General features: G+C 39.9%; 1 protein-coding gene across 3 annotated transcripts in view; it reads left to right on the top strand.

Annotated features, from left to right (window-relative positions):
- Positions 1-24,288, top strand: part of exd2 (exonuclease 3'-5' domain containing 2) — a 54,388-nt gene that overhangs the window by 19,079 nt on the left and 11,021 nt on the right. For 2 of the 3 annotated variants that reach the window (XM_043698186.1, XM_043698188.1), the window contains exons 3-6: positions 961-1,464; positions 3,836-4,092; positions 11,071-11,200; positions 16,932-17,260. In XM_043698186.1, coding sequence (XP_043554121.1) covers positions 1,123-1,464; positions 3,836-4,092; positions 11,071-11,200; positions 16,932-17,260 — 1,058 coding nt within the window. In that variant the 5' untranslated portion in view covers positions 961-1,122. The remainder of the gene's footprint in view (positions 1-960; positions 1,465-3,835; positions 4,093-11,070; positions 11,201-16,931; positions 17,261-24,288) is intronic. The other variant, XM_043698187.1, reaches the window with a different exon arrangement.

Below are 24,288 nucleotides of genomic sequence, written 5' to 3'. Positions count from 1 at the left end.
CACACTCACTCCCTCACTCCCCCCACCCCCCCAGCCCATCCAAAACATTTGGTGGAAGTAGTTTATGGGCTTCATCAAAGTAGTTACAATGTTGGGCAGAGTATTAAGCAGGAAATAATTGGAGCTTATAACAAAGGCAATGTACTAACTGTGAGGGATTTTAGACTTCATATCAATTAGATAAATCAAATTAGCAAAGGCCTTAACGTACTTGTAAAATACTATCATAACATATTCCTGGAACTGTATGTTGAAGAACAAATGAGATGACGCTATTTTAGACCCAGTAATGTGCAATGAAGGAGAGTTCATCAGTAATTTCATATTAAAAATCGGTTGTGAAATAATGATCATAACATTAAGAATAGATTATACTGGAATGTAAACATGAGGGGAGAGCTTAATTGGGTAAATAACAGAGGGAAGCATTTAAAGAAACTTTACCAATAACATATTCTATTCAAGAACAAAAACTCAGTAAGATCCATCCATCAGCTGCTGAGGAACCTAAGGATTGTGTTAGATTAAAACTAGCTTAAAATTTTGCAAAGAGCAGGAGCAAGTGCAAGAACTGGAAGTATTTTAGAAATTAGCAAAGGGCCACCAACTTTATAAAAAGGGAACAGGAACAGAATACCAGAGTATACTTGCCTGGATATTAAAAATGGATTGTAAGGACTTGGGTGAGATATACAATAGGGAATCACTTAGGCATTTAGCTCGACAATAGGTTTTGGAATAACGTTGCACTCATGACAGGCAGTTTAACCTGAGGATCATCACGCCTCAGGTGAAGGGCAAGATTGAGAAGGTGGGACCTTCATGGTAACTTTAGCCAGTGTGGAAGTTAAACTTGCACTGTTGCTTTCACTTTGCATTCCAAACCAGCTAACGCAAACCGAACCTCTGATTCTGTAGTGCGCCAAAGAAAGGACACTAAAGTTTTTTTTTATTTTACAGCCTGATGATCATGTTCTTTGGAAAATTGTAAAGCAGGTAGCTTTGTTTGGAGTGCTTCGAGCTTCGACTAAGGACATTGTTCTGTAGGAAGCTGCACCCTGTCCCTTCCATCTGACAAGTAATGTGTGGACGGAGTCAGATCCTCAAGGAGATTGGTAAACCATGTCCCGGCCGCAAGCCTTAGTGGTGACAGCAGCCACGTTACTGGGTACTGCTGTTGGCTGCCTGTACTTGTGGAAAGCCTTTAAAAGTCCCAAATGGAAGAAGGCTCTTGCGAACCAGAATGAAGAGGGTGTGGAAAGAGAGGAAACCACACAGACTGATGGAGAGGAATCTTGCCAAATAGATAATACAGACGATTTTGTCAATCCCAGTTTGCTGGTGGGAAAACTGCTCTCTGCAGATGCCTTCATAGTGGAGTCAGAGGATGAATGGGAGCAAGCCTGGCCATTGCTGAAGTCAGAACTGGATAATTACCCTCTCATAGGAATTGACTGTGAATGGGTAAGTGGTATTGATAACATCTGTCGATTTCTGTTGCTCTGCACTTCCCACATGGGATTGAAAGCAAATTACTTGAAATTAGGTGGTAAAATTTAAGAATTATATTTCCAGGTCCCTGACTCACTCAGTCACCTGTCCCCAAGAATGCTGTGTTACCGGCTGTATCTCTATTGATTTTAATCAGCTCCCCTACATGGTCACTCAGTGATGCATCCCTCAGCACCCTGTTTTACTGACTGTACCTACTGATGTTAATCCAGCTCGTTCACTCTGTCACAGAATAATACATTCCCACAGGGGCTCTTGTGATGCAGTGACAGTGTCTCCATCTCTGGACCAGGAGGCCAGGGTTCAAGTCCCATTTCCTCCAGAGTTGTCATGTCCCGTCTGAAAAACATGTTTTATAGAGAAACCTTCCCTCAGCACTCTGTGTTACCGACTGTATCTCTGCTTATAATGCAGCTCCTCCATTTTTGCAGTGCTTCATAGTGGACAAAGTACTTGTTCTTTCGAAGTGCAGTCATAGTTTGAATATGGGAAAACAGTAATCAACTTGCACACGGACTGCTACAAATTTGGTAATAGCTAAACAGATTATGTTTTCTTTAGTGATGCTGATTGAGCCATTAATATTGGCTAGGATGCTAGCGAGAATTCCTTAGTAGTGCTAAGAGATCTTTCATGTCTATCTGAGGACACACAAGGCTTCAGTTTAATGCTGATTCAGAGGATATCACTTCAGCCATGCCTCCTTGTGCTGAACTCTGGAGTCAGCTTCAAAGCCCCAACCTTGCAGCTTGAGAGAGGAGAGTACAACCCACTGATCAGTCTTATTGAAAAATGTACTAAATATTGTAGAAAAAAATTCCAGAAATGGACAATAAAACGGTGCATTTTAAATTGTTGGTACCTGGATACTGTGGAGCACACTGCCTTTGGAAAATGGACTTTCCAAGGCCTGTGGTCTGGTATTGCTGAAGACTGACTCTAATGCTTGGAGTTGCACATGCATGCAAGTAAACTGACTTGTCTTGTTCCTTAACTGATCAATGATACCCTCCAACTAACTATTGGAAAGACTAAAACATTGCTTTCAGTCCCCCCATAAACTCAGTTATCTTGCTACTGACTCCATCTCTCTCCTTGGCCAGTTTCTAAAGTTGAAGTAAACTGCTTCCAGTTGTGTCTTCTAAGTTGACCCTGAACTTCCATGCATAGAACTACATGAAAATAAATCATTTAGTTTAGCGGATTTATACTCCACATGAATGTCTTCACACCTTACTTCATTTGACCTCTATTGCATTCTCCGCTATGTTTATCTAACTTCCCCTTACCTAGACAAAACCATGTGCTAAATCCCAGGCTTTCTCCACAAGTTTTCAAGTATGTAACCCAATTTTGTAAAGCCCCACGATGGAGTGAAATATTTTATTACCAGCTCAAGGAATGGTCAGCCGTGTCACCCTTAGTGCCTTGCTGTCCATCTGTCAGCCTGCAGCAACCATAGCACCCAAAAGCAGCATTTACTAAATGCAAGGTGCTATGGAGAGGATAGACTGAGTTGTGAGTATTGTATGTCAGGCACTGCCTCTAAAACCAGAGCACAGCACTGATGTTAACAAAGTTGGAATGTGCAGTTAGAAAACATAGTCTGCAGGGTGCTTAAGTAAAAGACCTCTCATTTCCAGAAACCCCTACCACCTCTTTGTTACCTCAACTATCCTGATACTCTCTTGGTTGAGCTATCACCCTTTGTTCACTCAAGGTCTGCTCCCTGTACCGTACCTTGCATCAGTCCAGTTCATCCTTTGACGGTATGTTCATAAGCCTATCTTAACTCCTGATGGATCAAAACCATCTCGACATTGTCCAAATCCCTTTAGCTTCACTCACTCCTATTTCTGTAATTTCCTCCAGTCCTATAGCCTTCTACTGTCTGTGCTCCTCCCAGTTCTGGCCTCTTGTACATCCTCATATCCCTGCACTCCACTTTTGGTGGCTGTCTTCAACTTCCTCATCCTTGACATTTGGCAATCTTTCCTCAAACCTGTCTGTCTGTCGCCTTTTAGGTCTTCAATCATATCTACCTGTGTTTAATAAGCTTTCTGGTCTTGAGACTTGATGTCAAATGTTGTTTGACAAAGCTTCTGTAAAGTACCTTGGGAAATTTGGTTACATTGAAAGCATGTATAATGCAGTTATTGGGATGGAAGTTAGCATAACTTGCACTTCTGAAAGAGTGAGTAGACTGGATTTAACTGATTTGTTTTTGTAGGTTATATTTCTGTCTCTGGAATGTTTAATCTTTTAGTTTAACCCTGGCAACAATTACATTTATTTGACTTGCTATCTTGAAATTATTTTTCAGATTTCTATAAAGGGGAAACCAAACCCAGTGTCTCTCCTTCAGCTTGCATCTTACAGTGGCTTCTGCCTTCTTGTCCGCATGCCCCAGATGATCAGGGATGGTCGCTTGATGCCGAAAACTTTGCTCGACCTACTGGGGAATGGTAGTGTTCTAAAAGTTGGTGTTGATGCTTTCGAAGATGGCTGCAAGTTATTCCGAGATTACTGCATTATGGTCAGGGGCTGCTTGGATGTGAGATACTTGGCCATGCGCCAGAGGTTCGTGATGGGTTGAATTATGAGGACAGATTGCAAAGACTAAGTCTATATTTGGTTGCTTATGGAAAGCCAAGGTATAATGGAATTAAGGGGTTTGGTAGTAGATTCTAGAATGAGGAGCCATATCTTAAAATCAGGATTTAAAATGAGTTGATGTCAGGAAACATGCCTTCACAATAAAGTTGAAAGAAAAGCCTTTGGAAAGCCAGTGGAAACTTTCAGAATTGGCATCAACAAGTTTTTGTTAGGCAAAGATTACAGATGTAGTTAACATACAGGTCAACAGTTATTTCATTGATGTGGAAGTACCAGTGTTGCACTAGGTTGGACAAAATCGGAAGTTACATGGCACTAGTTTATATTCTAACAGGCTTATTTGAAATCACGTTTTTGGAGCGCTGCTGCTTCATCAGGTGAAGTGTCGGAAGGCTTGTGATTTCAAATAAACCTATTGGATTATAATCTATTGTTGTGTGACTTCTGACATTATGTCATTGAATTGTGGAACATAGTCAGGAGGCTGAATAGTGCCCTTTAGTTCAAATTGCAAGTTCCCCTCCAAGCCACTCACCATTCTGACTTGAAAACATATCACTGTTCCTTTACTATTACTGGGCCAAATCCTGGAAATATCTTCCTGATAACTTTGCAAGTGGACCTAAGGGCTGCAGAAGTTCAATAAGGCAGCTCAAAACTACTACCTCCAGTGATGGCCTATAGATGTCCAGTGAACAGCCTATGAAATAATGTTTGTAAAAACTTTTATTATTTTCTGCAGAATTGAGAATTTTCTTTCTCCCTCTTTCTGAGGTTATGCATGTCTGTTTTCAAAATTGACTTAGGTTTTTTAAAAAATATCCTTCTGTTTGGTGTTTTAAGCTAATCTAGAGATGAACTTTAACTTCTGTAATAATTGGTTTCATATACAGAGAAACCTCGATTATTTCGTATTCAGTTATTTGAATATCGGATTATCCGGCAAGATCGCATGGTCCCGATGTTTGGCTAGACTATGTTATCTGGCATTTGATTATCTAGAATTCGATTAACCGAATGAGATACTTGAATAATTGAGGTTCCTCTGTAAACTGAATCACAAATTCTACAGACAGACTCACTCACAACCTTGTTGAGTAATGCAATGCTAAATTTAGAATTACAGAATTGTTATAGTACAAAAGGACCATCATATCTGAACTGTGACTGATGAAGTGGTGACAGTCTGTTCTATTTTGCCATGCTATTCCACATTGTTTCTATTTAAATAATAATTTAATGTCCTCTCGAATGCTTAATTGAACCTGCCTCCACTACACTTCAGGCAGTATGCTTCAGATGGTGAAGCATTCAATTTTTTTTCATGTCACATTTAATTTTTACAAGTAACTTTATAGCCTTTCCCTCTTGTTTTCAATACTTTAATGAGAGGGAACAATTTACCTTCAGCTACTAAATCTCTTCTTAACCATCACCTGTCCAAAGGAAACGTCACAACTTCTCCAATCTATCTTGATAACTGAAGTTCCTCATCCCTGGAACCACTCTCATAAACTGCTTTCTCCAATGTGTTCGCATCCTGTCTTTTGCACGGCATCTAGAACTGTATGCACTATTGCAGTTGTGGTCCAACAGGTCTGATACACATTCAGCATCACTTCGTTGCTTCTGTACTCTCTGGCCCTATTAATAAAACTGAGGGTACTGTACATTTTACAAACTGCTTTCTTTATCCGACCTGTCCCTGTTCGTGACTATTTGCATGTAAATACACCAGCTTTGACATGCCGACCAGATATCCCAACCAAATCTAGTCCCATCTGCCAGCGCCCGGCCCATATCCCTCCAAACCCTTCCTATTCAAATACCCATCCAAATGTCTCTTAAATGTTGCAATTGTACCAGCCTCCACTACATCCTCTGGCAGCTCACTCCATAGACGTACCGCCCTCTGCGTGAAAAAGGTTGCCCCTTAGGTCTCTTGTATATCTTTCGCCTCTCACCCTAAACCTATGTCCTCTAGTTCTGGACTCCCCGACCCCAGGGAAAAGACTTTGCCTATTTATCCTATCCATGCCCCTCATAATTTTGTAAATCCCTGTAAGGTCACCCCTCAGCCTCCGACGCTCCAGGGAAAACAGCCCCAGCTTGTTCAGCTTCTCCCTATAACTCAAATCCTCCAACCCTGGCAACATCCTTGTAAATCTTTATTTCATACTCTATTCCTATGTTCTTTCTCCCAAAATCTATCACCTTACTTTTCTACATTGAAATTCACCTGCCATGCATTTATCCACTCCACCGACTTGTCACTGTCCTTTTTGGAGTTTTACCTAGTCTTCCTCATATTATAGTACTTCCAAATTTCGCATCATTCACAACTTGGAAATCGTCCCCTGTGCACCAAGATCAAGATCAGTAATATATATCAGGAAATGCAAGGGTCCAAGATTGATCCCTTGGGAACTCCAACACAAATCTTCCTCCAGCCTGGAAAATCTGTTAATTATTACTCTTTTATTTCCTATCCTTAAGCCAATTTGTATCCATGTTGCTACTATTCTGTTTATTCCATGAGCTACAAGTTTTCTTACAGGTCTGCTATTTAATACTGTATCAAATGCCTTCTAGAAGGCCATGTATACCAGCTCTTTTTAATTAACTCACACCTTCCTATGTGACTATTACTTCTATTCCAAATAATTGTTTCAAGAAATTTCCCTGCCACTAAAGTTACTGGACTGTAGTTGCTAGGCTTATCCATACACACATGTTTGAACAAGGGTGTTACTTTTGAAAATTTCCAGGCCTCCGGCATGATCATTGAATCCAGGGAAGATTGAAAGATTGTTGCCAGTGCCTCTGCAGTTTCCAGTCTCACTCCCTATAATATTCTCAGATGCGTCTCATCACTTCTGGTCCCTTATCAATTTTTAAGTACTGTTATGAAGTTGAAGGTGTGCACTGTACCTTTAAGAGAGAGAGAGTGATATTCTGAACTGAGAGATTATTAGCACCAGTGTATACAGCCAGTCGGCAGTCCCAGAGTATAGTGGAAAATTGAAAATATGTAACATTTGGCTGTGAAATGGATACCTGAGTTTTGGTTATTGTTTTGACAACTATTCAAATTTAACCCATCAGTTTAAACTATGCCCCAGGATACTAAAGCATAATTGAGTTTGAATTTATTGATTTGCCAGCATCAAACCAATGAGACGATCCAATGTTGGCAGGTATAAGAAGGCAGCCATTTTGAAAATGGGTCAGAGAGTAACTGCCATAGAAAGAAACTCCTGGAAAGCTAATTGCCCATCGAACAACATGCTCTCAAAAAAATTATTGTCTCTCAAACAAAATTGAATTAAATGAATGGATTTCCCTATTCCCCGTCTTGAAAAGCGGAACAACATTCGCCTCCCTCCAATCCTCCGGTACAACTCCCGTGGAGAGTGAGGAAGCAGAGATATTCAAATTTACTGTTCAGTGCTCTAAATTGGCTTTTAAACATTATAGATGTGGGAATCCTTTTTTTTTTCAAGTGGTTCTATAACAGATTACAAAAGGCCTTAGAAAACTGAATTCACATTGACCCATAATAATTAATCGTCTCTACACAGACTTTAAATTGAGGAAAGCATTTTAATACCCCAGTAACTATCTGGATTATTGGTACTGTTGGAGTCTGATATAAGTGATGTTAGTCCAATAATTTTTATGCTTGTAAAGAATGTCTACAAACCTAGCTGTAAATGATTAATTTATAAATCTTATGGAGTATGGTTCATTTTAATTGTCCATTTCCCAACTTATGCAAATGGGAAAAATTACACAAATGTTATTGGGCTATTGAAGCATGCTATGCTGTCAGCTTGATTGTGATGATATGTATTCAGTTCCTTTCATGCTTAATGGAATGACCAAGAATAGATCCTTTTTACTTAATCAAAAACAGAAATTGCTGGACAAACCTAGCAGGTCTGGCAGCATCTATCAAGAGAAAACAGAGTTAAAGTTTTAAACCCAGTGACCCCGTTTTCTCTCCACAAGTGCTGCCAGATCCACTGAGTTTCTTTAGCAATTTCTGTTTTTGTTTCAGATCTCCAGCATCCACAGTACTTTGTTTCATTTCACTTAATCTCAGTAAGTGAGGGCTTGGGAACAGTGATAGGAGGAACGGGCATTATGGCGAATTACGATGGGAAAAGCAGGCAACAGCTATCTGATGCATCAGACTGATGGTTGTGTGGAAAATATGGCCTCAACCGTTACATGTTGTCCTCCATTTCATGTTTCTCCTCCACCATCTCACTATTATTACATTCCCAACCCTTCTACGATACTGTTTTTGTCAGCCTTGCACTAAACGGCCTGCTCGAACCCTGTATCTTTGCCTCTCGCCTCTTGTTCATCAATTTGTCTTCCATCCAAACTTCCCACTTCATCTCACTTGCCCCATAGCCAGGGGACTTTTCCTGTTGCTACCCTCCCTTTCTATCTGTCCCACGCGAGGAAATATTAACTGGATCCAAACTTGAAGGTGAGTTCAGAGAATCCCTATAGTGTGGAAACAGGCCATTTGGCCCAACAAGTCCCCACTGACCCTCTGAAGAGTATCCCACCCAGACCCATTCCCCTACCCTATTACTTAACCTTTCCCCTGACTAATGCATCTAACCCACATATCCCTGAACACTACGGGCAATTTAGCATGGCCAATTCACCTAACCTGCACATTAGGACCGTGGGATGAAACCGGAGCACCCGGAGGAAACCCACACAGATGCAGGGAGAATATGCAAACTCCACAAAGACAGTCGCTGGAGGCTGGAATCAAACCCTGAGTCCTTGGCATTGTGAGGCAGCAGTGCTAACCACTGAGCCACCGTGCCAGACCAAGACACGGCTCCTTCCCTGAACAGAGAGCTTATTGATTTGTTCACTGTCTCAGTTCTCCCTGTCTCCTCAATGAATCAAGAAATCTACTCCGCCAAAGAGGCAAAGTTCACTTCATCAGCTCCAATCTCCAGTGCCAGCCTGGTGATGTCATGTATGGCCTCATCTTGATATGATGACAACAGCAGCAGCAGTTAATGTGGTAGCTGAACAGGACTTGATATGTGCTGGAATGTAGGCAGCAGTTGAAGAAGGCAAACAGTAATATAGCATCAATAATCTTAATGATTCAATGTAATTAGTTCCAGTAAAAAGGTAGTGTATAAAAAAAAACAAACACTCCTGCCATGTGCAATGTGTGTACACATGGGGCTATTTTGACGATATGGATAACCTTTCTGAAAGATATTTTCTAATCAATTTGTTCAGAGATGTTATTGCACACTCTTGGAGTGGATGGGAAATTGATCAATTAACACCCCTCACCTGCTTACTCTTTAACTCCAAGTATTGATATTAACACTTAACATTAATGCCTGTTTACTAGATCAATCTAACATTAACAGAAGCTTTGTTTCATTTTAAACTTTCTTTATAAAATAGAGAAGCTTCCTGTTCTTTTTCTCTTGCTCTTGTGTCCTTCTGTCTCTCCTGAGTGTTAGGAATGAATGTATTCGAATGATCTTTTCTGTTATTATAGTATAGGCTTGAACATTTTTGAAAATTTAATTAATATGAAACGAGGTAAGTCTTTCTCTTAGTTTCTTTTTGCAGTATGCAAAAAGCTTGCAACTGATGTATATTCAGAAAGCAATCATTCACTTTTCCGTCTCTTGCACACACCCAGTGTCTCTTTAAAAATCTGTAAATTTCAACATGGTACAACTTTTGAAATGTATATGGTTTTCAAATTTATTTATACCAAAGTAGAAGCATATTCCTCAACACAACTGAATGATACTGAGGTATTTGGAACATTGGAAATGCTACACAATCTGATGTAATTCACAGAGTCAAACTCTGGATAAAACTATCACGTTTGAATTCAGCTTTTGGAAGCATTTGATCCTCAGACCATAAGACACAGGTGCAGAAATTAGGCCATTCAGCCCATCCAGCCTGCTCCGCCATTCAATCATGGCTGATATGTTTCTCAACCCCATTGTCCCACTTTCTGCCCGGAACCATTGATTCTCTTTACAATCAAGAACCTATCTATCTCCATTTTAAATATACTCAATGACCTGACACAGTCTTTTGTAGACAGGCAGGAAGGGCAGAGGACCTTTTCAAAGTATAGCAGTGAATTCCTTGGATAAGTTCATACTGAAATCTGAAGTAATTATGGTACTTCTAAAGGGTGCCTGATGCTACAGTATATGATCTCAAGTTTTGTGTAATTTTGCACCAAAGACATTGTCAGTTACTGATGAGAAAAATGGTCAGAAAATAATCCAGAAAACAGTTGCACTTTGTTGTGCACTCATAGGGCAAATATACTTTTGCTGTAATGTAGAAATTGTTATGCATCAAACAATGAGTCCTCTTTACCATTGAAAATACCTACTGGGCAACCAACCCTTAAATGTCAGCTGTTCTACAGAAACCTACAATGAGTTTTCAATGAAATATGTGTGTTTCTGTGTGAGAGATTGGGAATTGAGGTTGGAGTGAATAGAATTTACTTTGATTGAATCCTGCAAAATAAGAACGAATTAGGGAAAGTTTAGAGGCCATTGAAATTCTTTTCATCATGAGTCAAAGGGAAAGGTGTTGGTTTAGTTGGAGTTCTGTGCTATGGACTGATATTGAAACTGTAATAGTTTAATGTATTCCAAAGGGGTATGATATATTGGAATTTTGAACAATGAGGGTTGAGTTATTTGGCTTCCTTTTATCTAGATTCCAAACACACATGGTTGGATGTATTACTTCAAATTACTTCAAACTTATTATGATACTTTTAAAGGATGCTTGATGCTACATTATAATCTGCTGTATAGCGTTTCCTTGCTGCCTGTTTAGTTGATGTATATTTAAAGCAGTTTTCGGCTATTAATCCAGGTCCCCTTTTCTTTGTTACAGCAGGAAGAATAGCTTTGCGTGCTCCCCCAGTCTGAAGTTCTTAGCTCAAGACATCTTAAATTATACCCTTGACAAGTCCCTCCATCTGCGGTGTAGCAATTGGGAGGCAGAAGAACTCTCCAACGAACAGGTACTCTTGTTAAAGGAGAGTTTATAAAATTATTTGGAATATTGCAAGCACTTTGTATTCATGTATCTTTGTTTGAGAGGTAAGCCCCTTTGTGTTCCATTTCATCAGAGATTTGGAAAGGTCTGTGGTGATTCCCAATCACAGCTTCCGTTTTCTTGCTATCATCTGTCACTGGCCTATCTGCTGCAGAAAGCCCATCCTTTCTTCAGACTAAAGTAGAATTAATCTCCTTTCTTCCTATGTAAACACCAGTTCCTGTGTAACTTTATGCCTGTTTCCTAATTCATATTTACTCAAGCATCATCCCTATGCTCACTGACTGCAAGGTGCATGGATTTTAAAATTCCCATTTTTGTGTTTCAACTCCTCCAAAACCTTAAATCTCTATTTTTGTAATGTCCTCCATCACCACCTGCCTCAAAATTCTGCTTTCCTCTAACCCTGGTCTCTTGTGATCTTCAACTGTTGCACACATTGGCACAGTGTCTCAGTAGTTAGTAATGCTGCCTCACAGTGCCAGTGACTCGGGTTCAATTCCAGCCTCGGGCGACTGTCTGTGTGGAGTTTGCGTGTTCTCCCTTTGTTTGCATGGGTTTCTGCCAGATGCTCCGATTTCCTCTTGCAGTCCAAAGATGTGCCAGTTAGGTGGATTGGCCATGCTAAATTGCCCATAGTGTTCAGTGATGTGTAAGTTAGATGCATTCATCATGGGAAATGAAGGATTATAGGGTAGGGACATGGGTCTGGGTGTGATACTCTTTGGACGGTCGGTGTGGACTTGTTGGGCCACATGGTCTGTGTCCACACCATAGGGATTATATGGTATCTGACTTTCTATGCTCCACCTTTGGCAGCTGTGTCTTGCCTTAATTTACTCTTATTTTACTGTATGTAATCAAAGTAGAATCAAGCTGTGTTTTGAGCTGCGCAAGTGCTCATCTTTGGAATTCCCTTGGTTTTCCCTTTCTACACCTCTCTTCTCATTTAAGGGACCTTTTCCTTATCATCTGTTGTATCGTTTCCTTTTTTGGCTGTAAAATGTTTGGTTTCATTAGGTTCCTGCAGAGCACATTAGTACCTTTTAACAGATAAAACATCCTTTATTCATGTAAGTAGTCACCATGTTCAGGATGCCAGCTTAATTTGGCCCTCAATAACATCAAGTGCTTATTAAAAAAAAATGAATGTCATATTTCCTTGTTGAGCACATACTTAATGACAGTAAATGGTGACATCAGTAAGATCTCAGTAATAATATGCATTTTTACAATGATTTTAATGCTTTCAACATTCCGAAGTATTCTCAAGTCACTGCTGTAATGTAGAAAATGCAGCATTCAATTTGTGCACAGTAAGCTCTCGTAAGTAGCTGTTAGATAATAACTAGATTATCTTTTTTAAAAATGTTGTTTGAGAGATTAATGCTGAGCAGATCAATGAGAACATGCCTGCTCTACCTTCAGACAGGTAACTATTAAAGAGGGACGACTGGTAATGATATAATCTGAGGCTCACCAGGCAAGGGGAAAGGCTGAGATGGAGAGTCCTTCAGGGTAACCTCAGCCGGTACAGGAATTGAACTCACGCTATTGGCATCACTCTGCATCACATACCAACCATCGAGCCAACTGAATTAATTGACCTTCTTTGCATCTATTTGAATGTACATGTGGAACATTGGTTTAATACCTCACCTAAAAAATAGCACTTCTGATGGTACATATCCCCTCAAATGTTATGCTCAAGTTTTTAGAGTGAGACATGAACCCATGACTTTCTGACTCAGAGTTTGCACATTCGCCCTGTGTCTGCGTGGGTTTCCTCCGGGTGCTCCGGTTTCCTCCCACAGTCCAAAGATGTGCAGGTTAGGTGAATTGGCCATGCTAAATTGCCCATAGTGTTAGATACATTAGTCAGGGGTAAATATAGGGGGTGGGTTTCTCTTCGGAGGGTCGGTGTGGACTTGTTGGGCCGAAGGGCCTGTTTCCACACTGTAGGTAATCTAATCTAATTTCTTTTTGTCAGTTATTAGGAGATTTTCAAAAACTAACATTTGGTGTTACTGCTAAACCATAGCTGAATGAGGAAAGATTGAGCCACTGGCACAGGCTATGTCAAAATGGCACAATTTCCCATCACGAATGTGAGAGGCAGTTAAAATGTAATGGGTAGAATTAAGAAATGGAAAGGATTTAAGACTGAGTTGGGAGTTACATTTTGGCCCTCTGCTTTAACTCACTCAGAACTAATACCAGAGATTGGGCTATCATGTAGTAAAGACAGACAGATTTTAATGCAAGGAGTTTAGTTCAAATTTCATTGGAATAAGTAAATAGGCACCTGTTAAAAAAGTAGCAGGATTATCCTGTTATTTATGTAGTTTTCTGTAACAATATATTCCAGGGACCTAAAAAGGGCCAGCCCATATTAGATTTGGTAATGAGAAATGGCTTTATTGATGTGTGCTTATTTATCAAATAGTGATAATAATATCGTTGTGTCCAATGTATTTGAAAGGGGAGAAATACAAACCATCTACTAAGATGATAGATTTAGGCAAGTCCAACTTCAGCAGGTTGAAACTGAGGTTTCCCACAGTAAAGTGCACAGATCTAAAAATGGCTAAAAATAACAGGGTGGGTGGCATGGTGGCTCAGTGGTTAGCACTGCTGCCTCACAGCGCCAGAGACCCGGGTTCAATTCCCGCCACGAGCAATTGTCTGTGTGGAGTTTGCACATTTTCCCTGTGTCTGCATGGGTTTCCTCCGGGTGCTCCGGTTTCCTCCCACAGTCCAAAGATGTGCAGGTTAGGTGAATTGGCCATGCTAAATTGTCCATAGTGTTAGGTGGATTAGTCAGGGGTAAATATAGGGGGTGGGTTTCTCTTCGGAGGGTCGGTGTGGACTTGTTGGGCCGAAGGGCCTGTTTCCACACTGTAGGTAATCTAATCTAATTTCTTCTTGTCAGTTATTAGGAGATTTTCAAAAACTAACATTTGGTGGGAATACAATCCCTGGGTGACTTGAGAAGTGAAGAATAAAGTGAAACAAAACTTAACAAAAATAAAGAATGCATAAAAATAGGATATGATAAATGGGAGTGCTCTAAAGAATAACAGAAGTTGACAAGACAGATAGTAAGAGGTGTAAATAGGGACGAGGAAATGAAACTTACAAGCGATCAATACAAAACTTTGACAATTACATCAGAGAAAGAATGAAGAGAAGTCAAGAAAAAAATTGACTTTGGTCAAAATAAGGACATGGAAAATGTGTTCAATATTGTGTATTTCTACCAGAAAAGGCCATCATGCCAGTCACCCCCAAGGAAGCTCATCTTACATCAGGGTTGGAATTCACCAAATAAACATAACCAAGTCAGTAATTTGAAATTGGTATCAAAATATCCTGACTTCGCTTTTGTTTCAGCTCATTTGCTGCTGAAGCTTTCATTAATATCTTGATAATTTTGGACTTGGCTGCTCCATTGCCTTCTGGCTGTTTTTTTTGCATTCTATCCCCCCTTAACTTGAGGTCTTCTAAAGCTACACTGCCTCTGTCTTGTATCACATCAAGACCCTATCGCTCCTGTACTCACTGAGTGCTATGTCCCAATCAGTCATCATTGTGATTTTACAATTTCCATCCTTATTTTCAAATTCCCTCCCTCAAATCTCCCATCCTGTTCGTAGAATCGCAAAATTGTTATGGTGCTGGAGGATGTCATTCAGCACATTCGACAGCTGGTGCAATCACAATGAGCAATTATAGATTAGTGCAATTCATCTGCCTTTTTCCCTATACCTTTGCACATTCAAATATTAAGGGTGGCATGGTGGCTCAGTGATTAGCACTGCTGCCTCACAGCGCCAGGCACTCAGGTTCGATTCCAGCCTCAGGCAACTGTCTTTGTGTAGTTTGCACATTCTCCCCATGTCTGTGTGGGTTTCTTCCGGGTGCACTGGTTTCCTCCCACAATCCAAAGATGTGCAGGTTAGGTGAATTGGCCATGCTAAATTGCCCATAGTGTTCAGGGATGAGTAGGTTAGTTAGGGGTAAATATAGGGTAGGGGAATAGGCCTGGGTGAGTTACTCTTCGCAGGGTCGGTGTGGACTTGTTGGGCCAAAGGGCCTGTTTCCACACTGTAGGGATTCTAATTCTAATTCTAAAAATTCTAGTCATCCAGTGCACTCTTGAATGCCTCAGTTGACTCTGCCTGGACCACACTTCTGGGTAATGCACTTCAGACCAGAAACACGAATTGTGTAAAAAATGCCGACGCTCTGCAGAAATTCATTAAGGTATCTTAGTCTGAGCCACACACCATCCTGACTTGGAAATATATCCCTGTTCCTTCAGTACCATTGGCTCAGAGTCTTGAAATTCCCTCCTTAACATTATTTTGAGTACATCTACAGCAAATTGACTTCACTGGTTCAAGAAGGTGCCACCACCTTTTGAGGGATGAGCAACAAATGCAGTCCAGGCAGCAATACCCGCTTCCTAGTGACTAAAGTTTTAAAAAAAGATTTAATGTTCTGGTTCCACATGGCCCCGGAACATCTGTGCTTTTCTCATTCTGGTCACTGGAGGATTCTGAACTTGAATCATTCCTCCATTGGTGGCCACGTCTTCAGCATCTGAGCCCCTAAGCTCAGGTATTCACTCCCAGCACTTCTCCTCCTCTCTATCTTGCTTCCTTCCCTTAAGATATCCTTGAAACCTACCTCTCTAAGCAAGACATTTATCACTTGAATGAATACCTCATTATGTGGCTTGGTATCATTTTCTAATACCCCTGTGTAGAGCCTTAGATCTTTTTGTTCTATTAAACATGAGAATAACTGTTAGTATCACTGAGATTAAAATGTGACAAATTAATTTTAGTATACGCAAGTGTGAGGTCATCCACTTTGGGCCAAAAAACATAGACCAGAATGTTTTTTTAAATGGTGAAAAGCGAGAAACAGCAGAGGTCCATTTATGCATATCATGAAGCTATCAAGGATGTGTCTGAATGATAATAAAACATGCTAATAAAATGTTGAATGGTTTTATCTTGAAGACTAAAGTATGAGCTATCAAAAGTCATGATACAGCTATACACAGCTCTGGTTAGACACTTCAGAAACATTGAAAACAAACAAACAAACACCTTAGCAAGGACAAATTGACCTTCAAGAGAGTGTAGTATCAATTCACAAAAAATGTGACCTGGACTCCAGTGGTTAACAGATGAGGACAGATTACATAATTTAAGGACCTATCCTTGGGAACTTGAAAGACAAAGTGTAAAATTAATTCTAGTTTTCAAGGTATTAAGAGCACTGATTGGGTAGATTTGGAGAAGTTATTTCCACTGCCTGGGGAATCTAGTATTGGGAAAAAAATTGCGGGAGTTCAGTTTAGAAGACACTTCCACGCACTAAGGGTCATCTAAAATGTTGTGCTTTTTTTCAGAAAATGGCAGTGGGTGCTGTATTAGTTGTTAGATCTAAATCTGATATTGATGTGTGTTTATGTTCACCAAACATGTGATTATATCAAAGGTATCCATAATCTAATGGCACAACAGGCACAAGGGACTGCATGGCTTGCTCCTGTTCTTATGTCTCTAGTATTCACCAACCAGTCTCTTATTACACACAGTAATTTGTTTTGACACATTTGCAGGTTTTGGGTAATGGTTTTAGTTTGTATCTCACTTCTGCATTCTATTTTGTGCCCTCAGGTAGCCTATGCTGCACAAGATGCCCAGATATCAGTGGCTCTGTACTTTCAGTTGCTGGGATTCGGTTCTGCACTACTTGAAAATTGTGTGCCATGTGACTGTGAGCCCACCTGGAAGCAGATGCTGGCACGGTGCCAGGGCCTGATAGATGTCCCATTTAAGGGCAAGATGGGAAGTAGCAGAGGGGAAGATGGAACAGGAGACGTGAACTCGCAACAGAGACGGCGAAACAAGAAGTTTGGGGCAAACCAGAAATCTGCATCACACCTGAACACCCCAGATCCAAGAAAAACTCAACACAAACCGCTAGGGGTGGGATATTCTGCCAGGTAAAATAGATATAGTTTGTGTGCTAATTTCTAACTTGTACACAATCTAGTATATCTGTAGCTGGGATTTCCTTATGTGATTGAAAATGATCAGGTCATCTTGGTGCTGCAGTGTGCTAGCTGGTGGTTAAGAAAGATCTGGTATCGGTGCATTCTTGTGTTTCCACTTATATGTGTGGCTGTGTTTCATAAGAGAGAACAAAATAGGTGGCAGCTTTTTTTCCGATATGAAAAGGGGCTGGAAACTTGCTGATGGTCCTTTACCAGTTTCCTTCACACACAGTTTTGTTGATTTTTCCCCCTCAAATTGATGCTTTGATCAGAAAATTGGTCTCCTTGCTCTCCTACCATTTCAGTGAATGGACCATTTCTGAACACTTGCCCTTCAGCTCTTGTCCCTTCTCCTGAATTTACCTTGTACGTCACGCTTGGCCAAGTTTGACTTTGTTGGGTTGCGAAGTGTAAAAGTGGAATGATCTAAGAACCTGTTCTAGTTGCTCTCTTGAACTCTGAGAGTTCCTTAAAATCACCGAAGCCAAGTGGCCCTTTCTTCTGAATAAGAGTTTATTGTGATATTGAAATTTATCGTTTTAATCAATTACTTTGCCACAGTCTGAGTGTAGGAAGTTGCATTTAAACTCCTACCAAACATAAGGAATCTCCAGATTGTCATGCTGAATTAATCAATGTTGTTTAAGATGGAGCCAAAACTGGAACTTGAAAAGTACAAGTTACTATAACTGTATTATCCAAAAGGTTCAGGAAGGAACGGAGCTTCCACTTTCCTAGACCTTTGACAGGGGTGGATAGTGTAAATGGTATAAATTTTTGGTTCAACTGAAAATTGAATAAGCCTTAAAATTCTAAATATATTTTCTCTTGTAATATTCAAAATGCATTATGATTTATTTTGAAAATGTATTTACTTAATTCTTTCTTCAAACTGTTGAACACTACCAGCCCCAATAGTCCCTATGTCACCTAAATCTACCATTTCTCTGCTTGCACTGATTCATAGGTACTGGTCACCTGCTCCCTGCCATGAAATAGCCATTCTCCATTTTTGCATCTTGCCTCATTGCTGGATCTCTTGCACCTTTTGAACAGAGTCACCATATTGTCATACATAATACATTGCATTACCTCGGGGCATCTGAAAATGCTTCTCTACAACTAATGAATACTTTTGACCACAGTAAAATAGGGAATGTGCAAAACCCCACAAATAGCAATAAGCATAAGCAGTTCCTTTGTATTATGAAAGTAATTATTAAGCATTTCTTGATATATATTTCTGAGTCTATTACCAAAAATACAAATTTTTAGGATGTCCATTCATGTACCTCTAAGTCATTTAAAGCCCACTTGAAAAAATTGTTTTTGTCAGTGTTCACTAGCTAGTTTCTTAGCAAATATAATCTGTTTTAAGACATGCCTACAGATTTCTCTGTTTCCATAAAAATGTGCATAATTTGAGGAGCCTTTTTTAACCAGTGCAATTTATTCAGTCTCTTGATTTTGACTTGGAACTATAGAATCCCTACAGCGTGGAAGCAGGCAATTCAGCCATACCCCCTCCGAAAAGCATCCAACCCAGACCCTCCCCATTATACAATCCTGAAATCCCCGTGACTAATCCACCTAACCTACACATCTTGCAGAGCCCATCCACTTAACCTGCACATCTTGGACTGTGGGCCGGAACTGGACCACCTGGAGAAAACCCAGAACTTGGCCAGGTCGGAGGACACGATTAGTTTAATTGATAGAGTCTGCTCCAGACAAATTGAATCTTAAATCAAGAATGTGAATGACGCTTGGTGCAACTCACATAAGCTTTTAATTTCTAAATATTGGTGTCAGTTTGGAAGATTCCTGTTAGATTGCTGTAGAATCTGGCTGCAAAACAAGCAGAAAGGAATGGAGCTTCCACTTCCTCAGATCATTTACAGGGTTGGGTAATGTAACTGATGCGTAGTTGGACTTGGAGGCTTTCCTAGCCTATGATGTCACTGTGACAAACTTATTTTTTGAGAACAATAGGAAATGGTCTTGAGACAAAACTGCAGTGGTGCTACTGGATTCTTATATTGTAATCTACGATCTTAGAATTTCTGAAACTTCTAACTTATTCCTAGCACTTATCATTCTGGACAATGTATCATCAATTATATTATCTTTTACGGCAATGTGAATAAAATTTAAATAGTTGCAATAAAAAAATTCCATCTAAATAGCCTGGAATTCCTGGTTTTCGACTTTTCACTGAAGGCCAATTCATTATACTCAGTGTGAATTAGTATTTTTTTTTACTGTCAGATGTAAACTTCAAAGTGTTAAAGTGCCAGTCAATCTTAAATCCCCTGTCTTTCTGGCTTTTCTATTGCTGACTCTTCATCCTGCAAGAAAACTGCACTCAAGTCACTTTCATCAATTTCCAATTTGAAAAGTCTTGAAAAATAGGGACAACCAGCACTGTTTCTTATTAGATTGTCCCTTCAGCTTCTCAAGAGATGGTGTTCTGCTGACTGTGCCATTTTTGTTTGTTCTTTTAACAAATTTGTTCAAGACACAGCTATTACGCATGAATTTCTGGTAAAGTCTACACATTCCTAAAAATGTTATGACTACAACATTGAGGGTCGAAGGGCCTGTACTGCACTGTAACATTCTATGTTTTTGTTTAGCTTTAGGAACAGTGAGTTCTATTAGAGCATTCAGTCTCACTGTCTTTTGTAACACTTGTCCTTGACCTGTGGTATGACCTGGGTAAATTACTTCTTCTTTCCTGAATTCTAGCTCAATTTATGATTAAACTAGCCAACTATAATTGCTTAAACAGGCCTTCTACATAGAATTATAGAGATTACAGCCCACACGGAAACAGACCCTTTGGTCCAACTCATCCATGCCAACCAGATGTCCTAACCTAATCTAGTCCCATTTGCTAGCACTTGGCCCATGTCCTAAACCCTTCCTATTCATTTACCTATCCAGATGTCTTTTAAATGCTGTAAATGTACCCACCTCCACCACTTCCGCTGGCAGTTCATTCTATACATGCACCACCCTCTGCGTGGAAAAGTTACTCCTTAAGGTCCTGTTTATATCTTTCTCCTCTCACCCTAAAACTATGCCCTCTAGTTCTGAACTCCCCACCCCAGGGGAAGGATCTTATCTATTTATCCTATCCATGCACCTCATGATTTTGTAAACTTCTATAAGGTCACCCTTCAGCCTTCGACCCTCCAGGGAAAACAGCCCCAGCCTATTCTGCCTATAGCTCAAATCTGATCAAGATCCTGTTGTACCCTGAGGTAACCTTCTTCGCTGTCCACTACACCTCCAATTTTGGTGTCATCTGCAAACTTAATAACTATTCCACCTATGTTCACATCCAAATCATTTATGTTCTTCCCATGTGACACTATATACTATAATTTTGTCTAAATAAACTACAGTTATGAACATCAACTACAACTCAATCTATAAGCCTTTGGAATGTAGCTGAGGTGTTCTTTCATCCAAATGGCATCACTCTAAATTAATACAAACCATTTGGTGCTACCTAAGCTATTTCAATAGCCTGTGATGTCACTGGCACTTGGCTATAGCACTTCAATAGATTAATCTTAAGCATAACCAACTCGATCAATGCAGTCTTCTAACCGTGGATTTAGATATGAACTTGTCGATGTGACTATATTTACCTTTCTAGAACTATAGAAAGTCCAGTTGATCCAATCAGTTTAATAACCCAGTAGTACTGGTGAACTCCAGCTACTTTAATCTTTGTTTCCACCTTGTGGTCTCAACTTATAAGGATACTGTTTTATGGGTCCTGACTGTCCTATGTCCACATTATGTTTAGCTATTGTAGTTCACCCAGGTGTATCTTTACAGATTACCTCACGCTTCCTCAGTAGTCTCACAAGATCCTCCAGTTGGCAGCAGGGCAGGTAGATACTTAGAAGTCATATGGGATTTGCCTTTATTAGTCAGGGCATTAAATACAAATGCAGGGAGGTTATGATGAAGCTGTATATAAGTTCAGTTAGTTCTGGCTGCCATACTATATGCAGAATATAATTGTAGTAGACATGGTGCAGAACAGGTTTACCAGGATGTTGCTTCGGCTGGAGCGACTCAGCTATGAAGAGAGACTAGCTAGGCTGGGGTTGTTTTCCTTGGAGCAGAGAAGACTGAGCAGGAGATTTGACTGAGGTGTATAAAATTCTGAGGGGTTTAGACAGGATAGTTGGAAAGAAATGGTTCCCCTCAGTGGGGGGATCAGTAACCATTTTAAAGTAAGGAGCATGAGGTTTAGAGACGATTGGAGGAAATGTTTATCACCCAGAGGGAACTCAACTGCCTCGAAGAATGGTAATAGCAGGAATCTTCAAGACAATTAAGAAGTATTTAGATGAGCATTTGAAACATGATAACACACAAGGCTATGGGCCAAGTGCTGGATAATGAGATTACCGTAGATGGAAGGTTGATGACTGACAAAGATATGATGAGCCAAAGGGCTTCTTTCTGTGCTGTAACTTTCTATGACTCAATTTATGAACTGTCCGAACACTCACGTGAGTGAGGCTGTATGAGTTTTGCCTCTCCTACCTTACTCTTATTTCTTGTGTCATCTTCAACTACTCTTGCAACCTCGACACACTTGTTCCCTATGATGATATATTTTCAACACATTTATGTGGCATAACCAATTCTTCTTCCTATGACCTGGTATATTTGCCAGATAAATCATTTTACTAACGCTCCTAACTACGTTTTATGGACCACTAAATTTCGCTTTGAGGCTCACCTTGCAGAGGCAACACTACCAATATGTCATCTCTTCCTTTAAAAGTAGTTGCTGAATGTTTATCTGCCTATTTTCACATTTTTGCCTAAGAGACCTTCACGTTTTCTTGTGCTCTCCATGCTCCTGTGAGCTTTGCTAGATGTGTAATTCAACTTTGCAGATTTGTCTTTTTGGTTCAAGAAGGTCTCCCCAGTCAATTTAACGGTCCTTTAATCTCCTGACCATAACTCAGTTCAAATAGACTCAGGAGATTCATTTGGGGAATATCTGGCAGAAAATAGTAAGAAATCTAATCCTTTGTCCAAATTCATGGGATTTCAATAAAGTATGCCTTAATCATGGTTTTTACGTCTCTGATGATTCCCAAAGTTTCCTGGGCTTGTGGATGTAATGCAGTTGACTTCAATTGTTTTATGCTCAAATTGCTAATGATTTCCTGGAAATCTTTAAACAAAAAGTCTGCTCAGGATTCTAACTTTATCTCAAGTGTTAGTCAATAATGCTTGAAAAACTGAATTAATTTATCTATTACTACCATAACTGTACCTGTCCTTAAAGGAATAGCTTTTGTAAATCAGGTTGTCATATCCATAATTGGGATTGGTTTAGCTCAGTAGGCTGGACAGTTGGTTTGAGATGCAGAGTGATACTAATAATGTGGGTTCAATTTCTGTACTGGTTGAGGTTGCTATGAAGGATTATTTTTCTCTACTTCTCCCCTTTCCTGATATGTCATGATGCTCAGATTAAACCATTACCAGTCATCTCTTTCTAATGAGAGCAGCCCTGTAGTCTAGTAAGATTTATCCTTTTTGTAAGGATATACTAGTGTCCTACTTTCACTTCTTGGTAATGATTCTACACAATCCACTACCACTCAACTGAATGGCTCTTCAACAAACTGGTATGGGTTTCAAAGGTAGTAGTTTCATTACCTGTTATTTTCCTACCACCTGACATGTGTGATATGTTTTACGGAACCGCACTACATCCTTATGGAATCTTGGCTAGATAAAATAAATGTATATCAATGCCTGCATTTTGTATATTCTTACATGCCCTACATTAAGAATTTCATATCTCCTTATAGTATTGAGGCAAACCACTATTTAATGAAGAACCATCCAGTCTTCATTCTGTAATTAGTGAGGATATCTCCTTATCAGAGCTCCGTTTTTGATGTAATGGCATTTACCCTCAGCTTCAGAGTGGACAGACAGATGCAGCATCCTGAGACTTAATTAATAAAAACATGCCAAATGCTTCTTTTGAACTATCTTCCTTAGGTCATTTCAGCCACCCTAACAACATGTTTTACATGCATTGTTACTATGACCCCTGGTGATGAACTTTGTTTAACCATCCCTCTGGTCACTACATGATGGAAAAATACCCAGAACCTACTCTTGACGATTCTTCCGTTTTCTTAGCTTTAGATAGGTTTTTTGTAGTTATAGGCAAAGCCATAGGTTTCACTGCTGCTAGATAATTTCTTAACTACCACTTGTGCAGCCAACAAGTCTCAATCCAATTGGGCATTGTACAATGGAACCTGGATATACTCTCCATTTATCCATTTACCAACACTTTGGGCTTCCAGCAGCATGATTTAAATAACCTCTGTACTCCTTAGTGTAGTTATGAGCTTGAATGATCTCTTTGAAGAAAAGGGGGTTAGCTTATTTTTAGATAAAATCCTTTCAAATCGTTCATCTACCCTATGTACAACTTCTGCACTCACCGTAGTGTCTCTTCGTTATAGTTAAAGCTGCTATCTGATCCGTGGCCTTTTCCTTCTGAGTTTCCTACTCAGATGCACTCTTAAGAGCTCCAATGAGTCTCAGCTTCCAGCATTCTGAAACAAAGGCCCCACCTTTCTACAATGGAAACACACTGACTTCCAGTTTTCACTTCCACCCTTAGTACTTTGCCTTTGATCTGAGGAGGAGACCCTGGGGTATTCCCAGCTATTCATTCTTGGCTCTCACCTTCCTGTTACTTTTCTATGCTTTTTGTATTTCTGACAGTGACTGGGATAAAAGGTTACATTTCGTGGATTAGCTGTTAATCATTGGGCATTATTGCTGTCTGTCTAGGAAATGCAACCCTTTAGCCCTCACCATGGGTTCTTATTACAGAAGGTAGTGACTTTTTAAAAATTCTTTTAAGCGCATAATCTCTCTAACAGCTTCATACGTGGTTTCAG

The sequence above is a fragment of the Chiloscyllium plagiosum genome, chromosome 10 (assembly GCF_004010195.1).
Source record: "Chiloscyllium plagiosum isolate BGI_BamShark_2017 chromosome 10, ASM401019v2, whole genome shotgun sequence".
Classification (NCBI taxonomy): domain Eukaryota; kingdom Metazoa; phylum Chordata; class Chondrichthyes; order Orectolobiformes; family Hemiscylliidae; genus Chiloscyllium; species Chiloscyllium plagiosum.
Note: the sequence above shows the minus strand (reverse complement) of the source record. Positions and strands in the feature narration are given on the sequence as shown.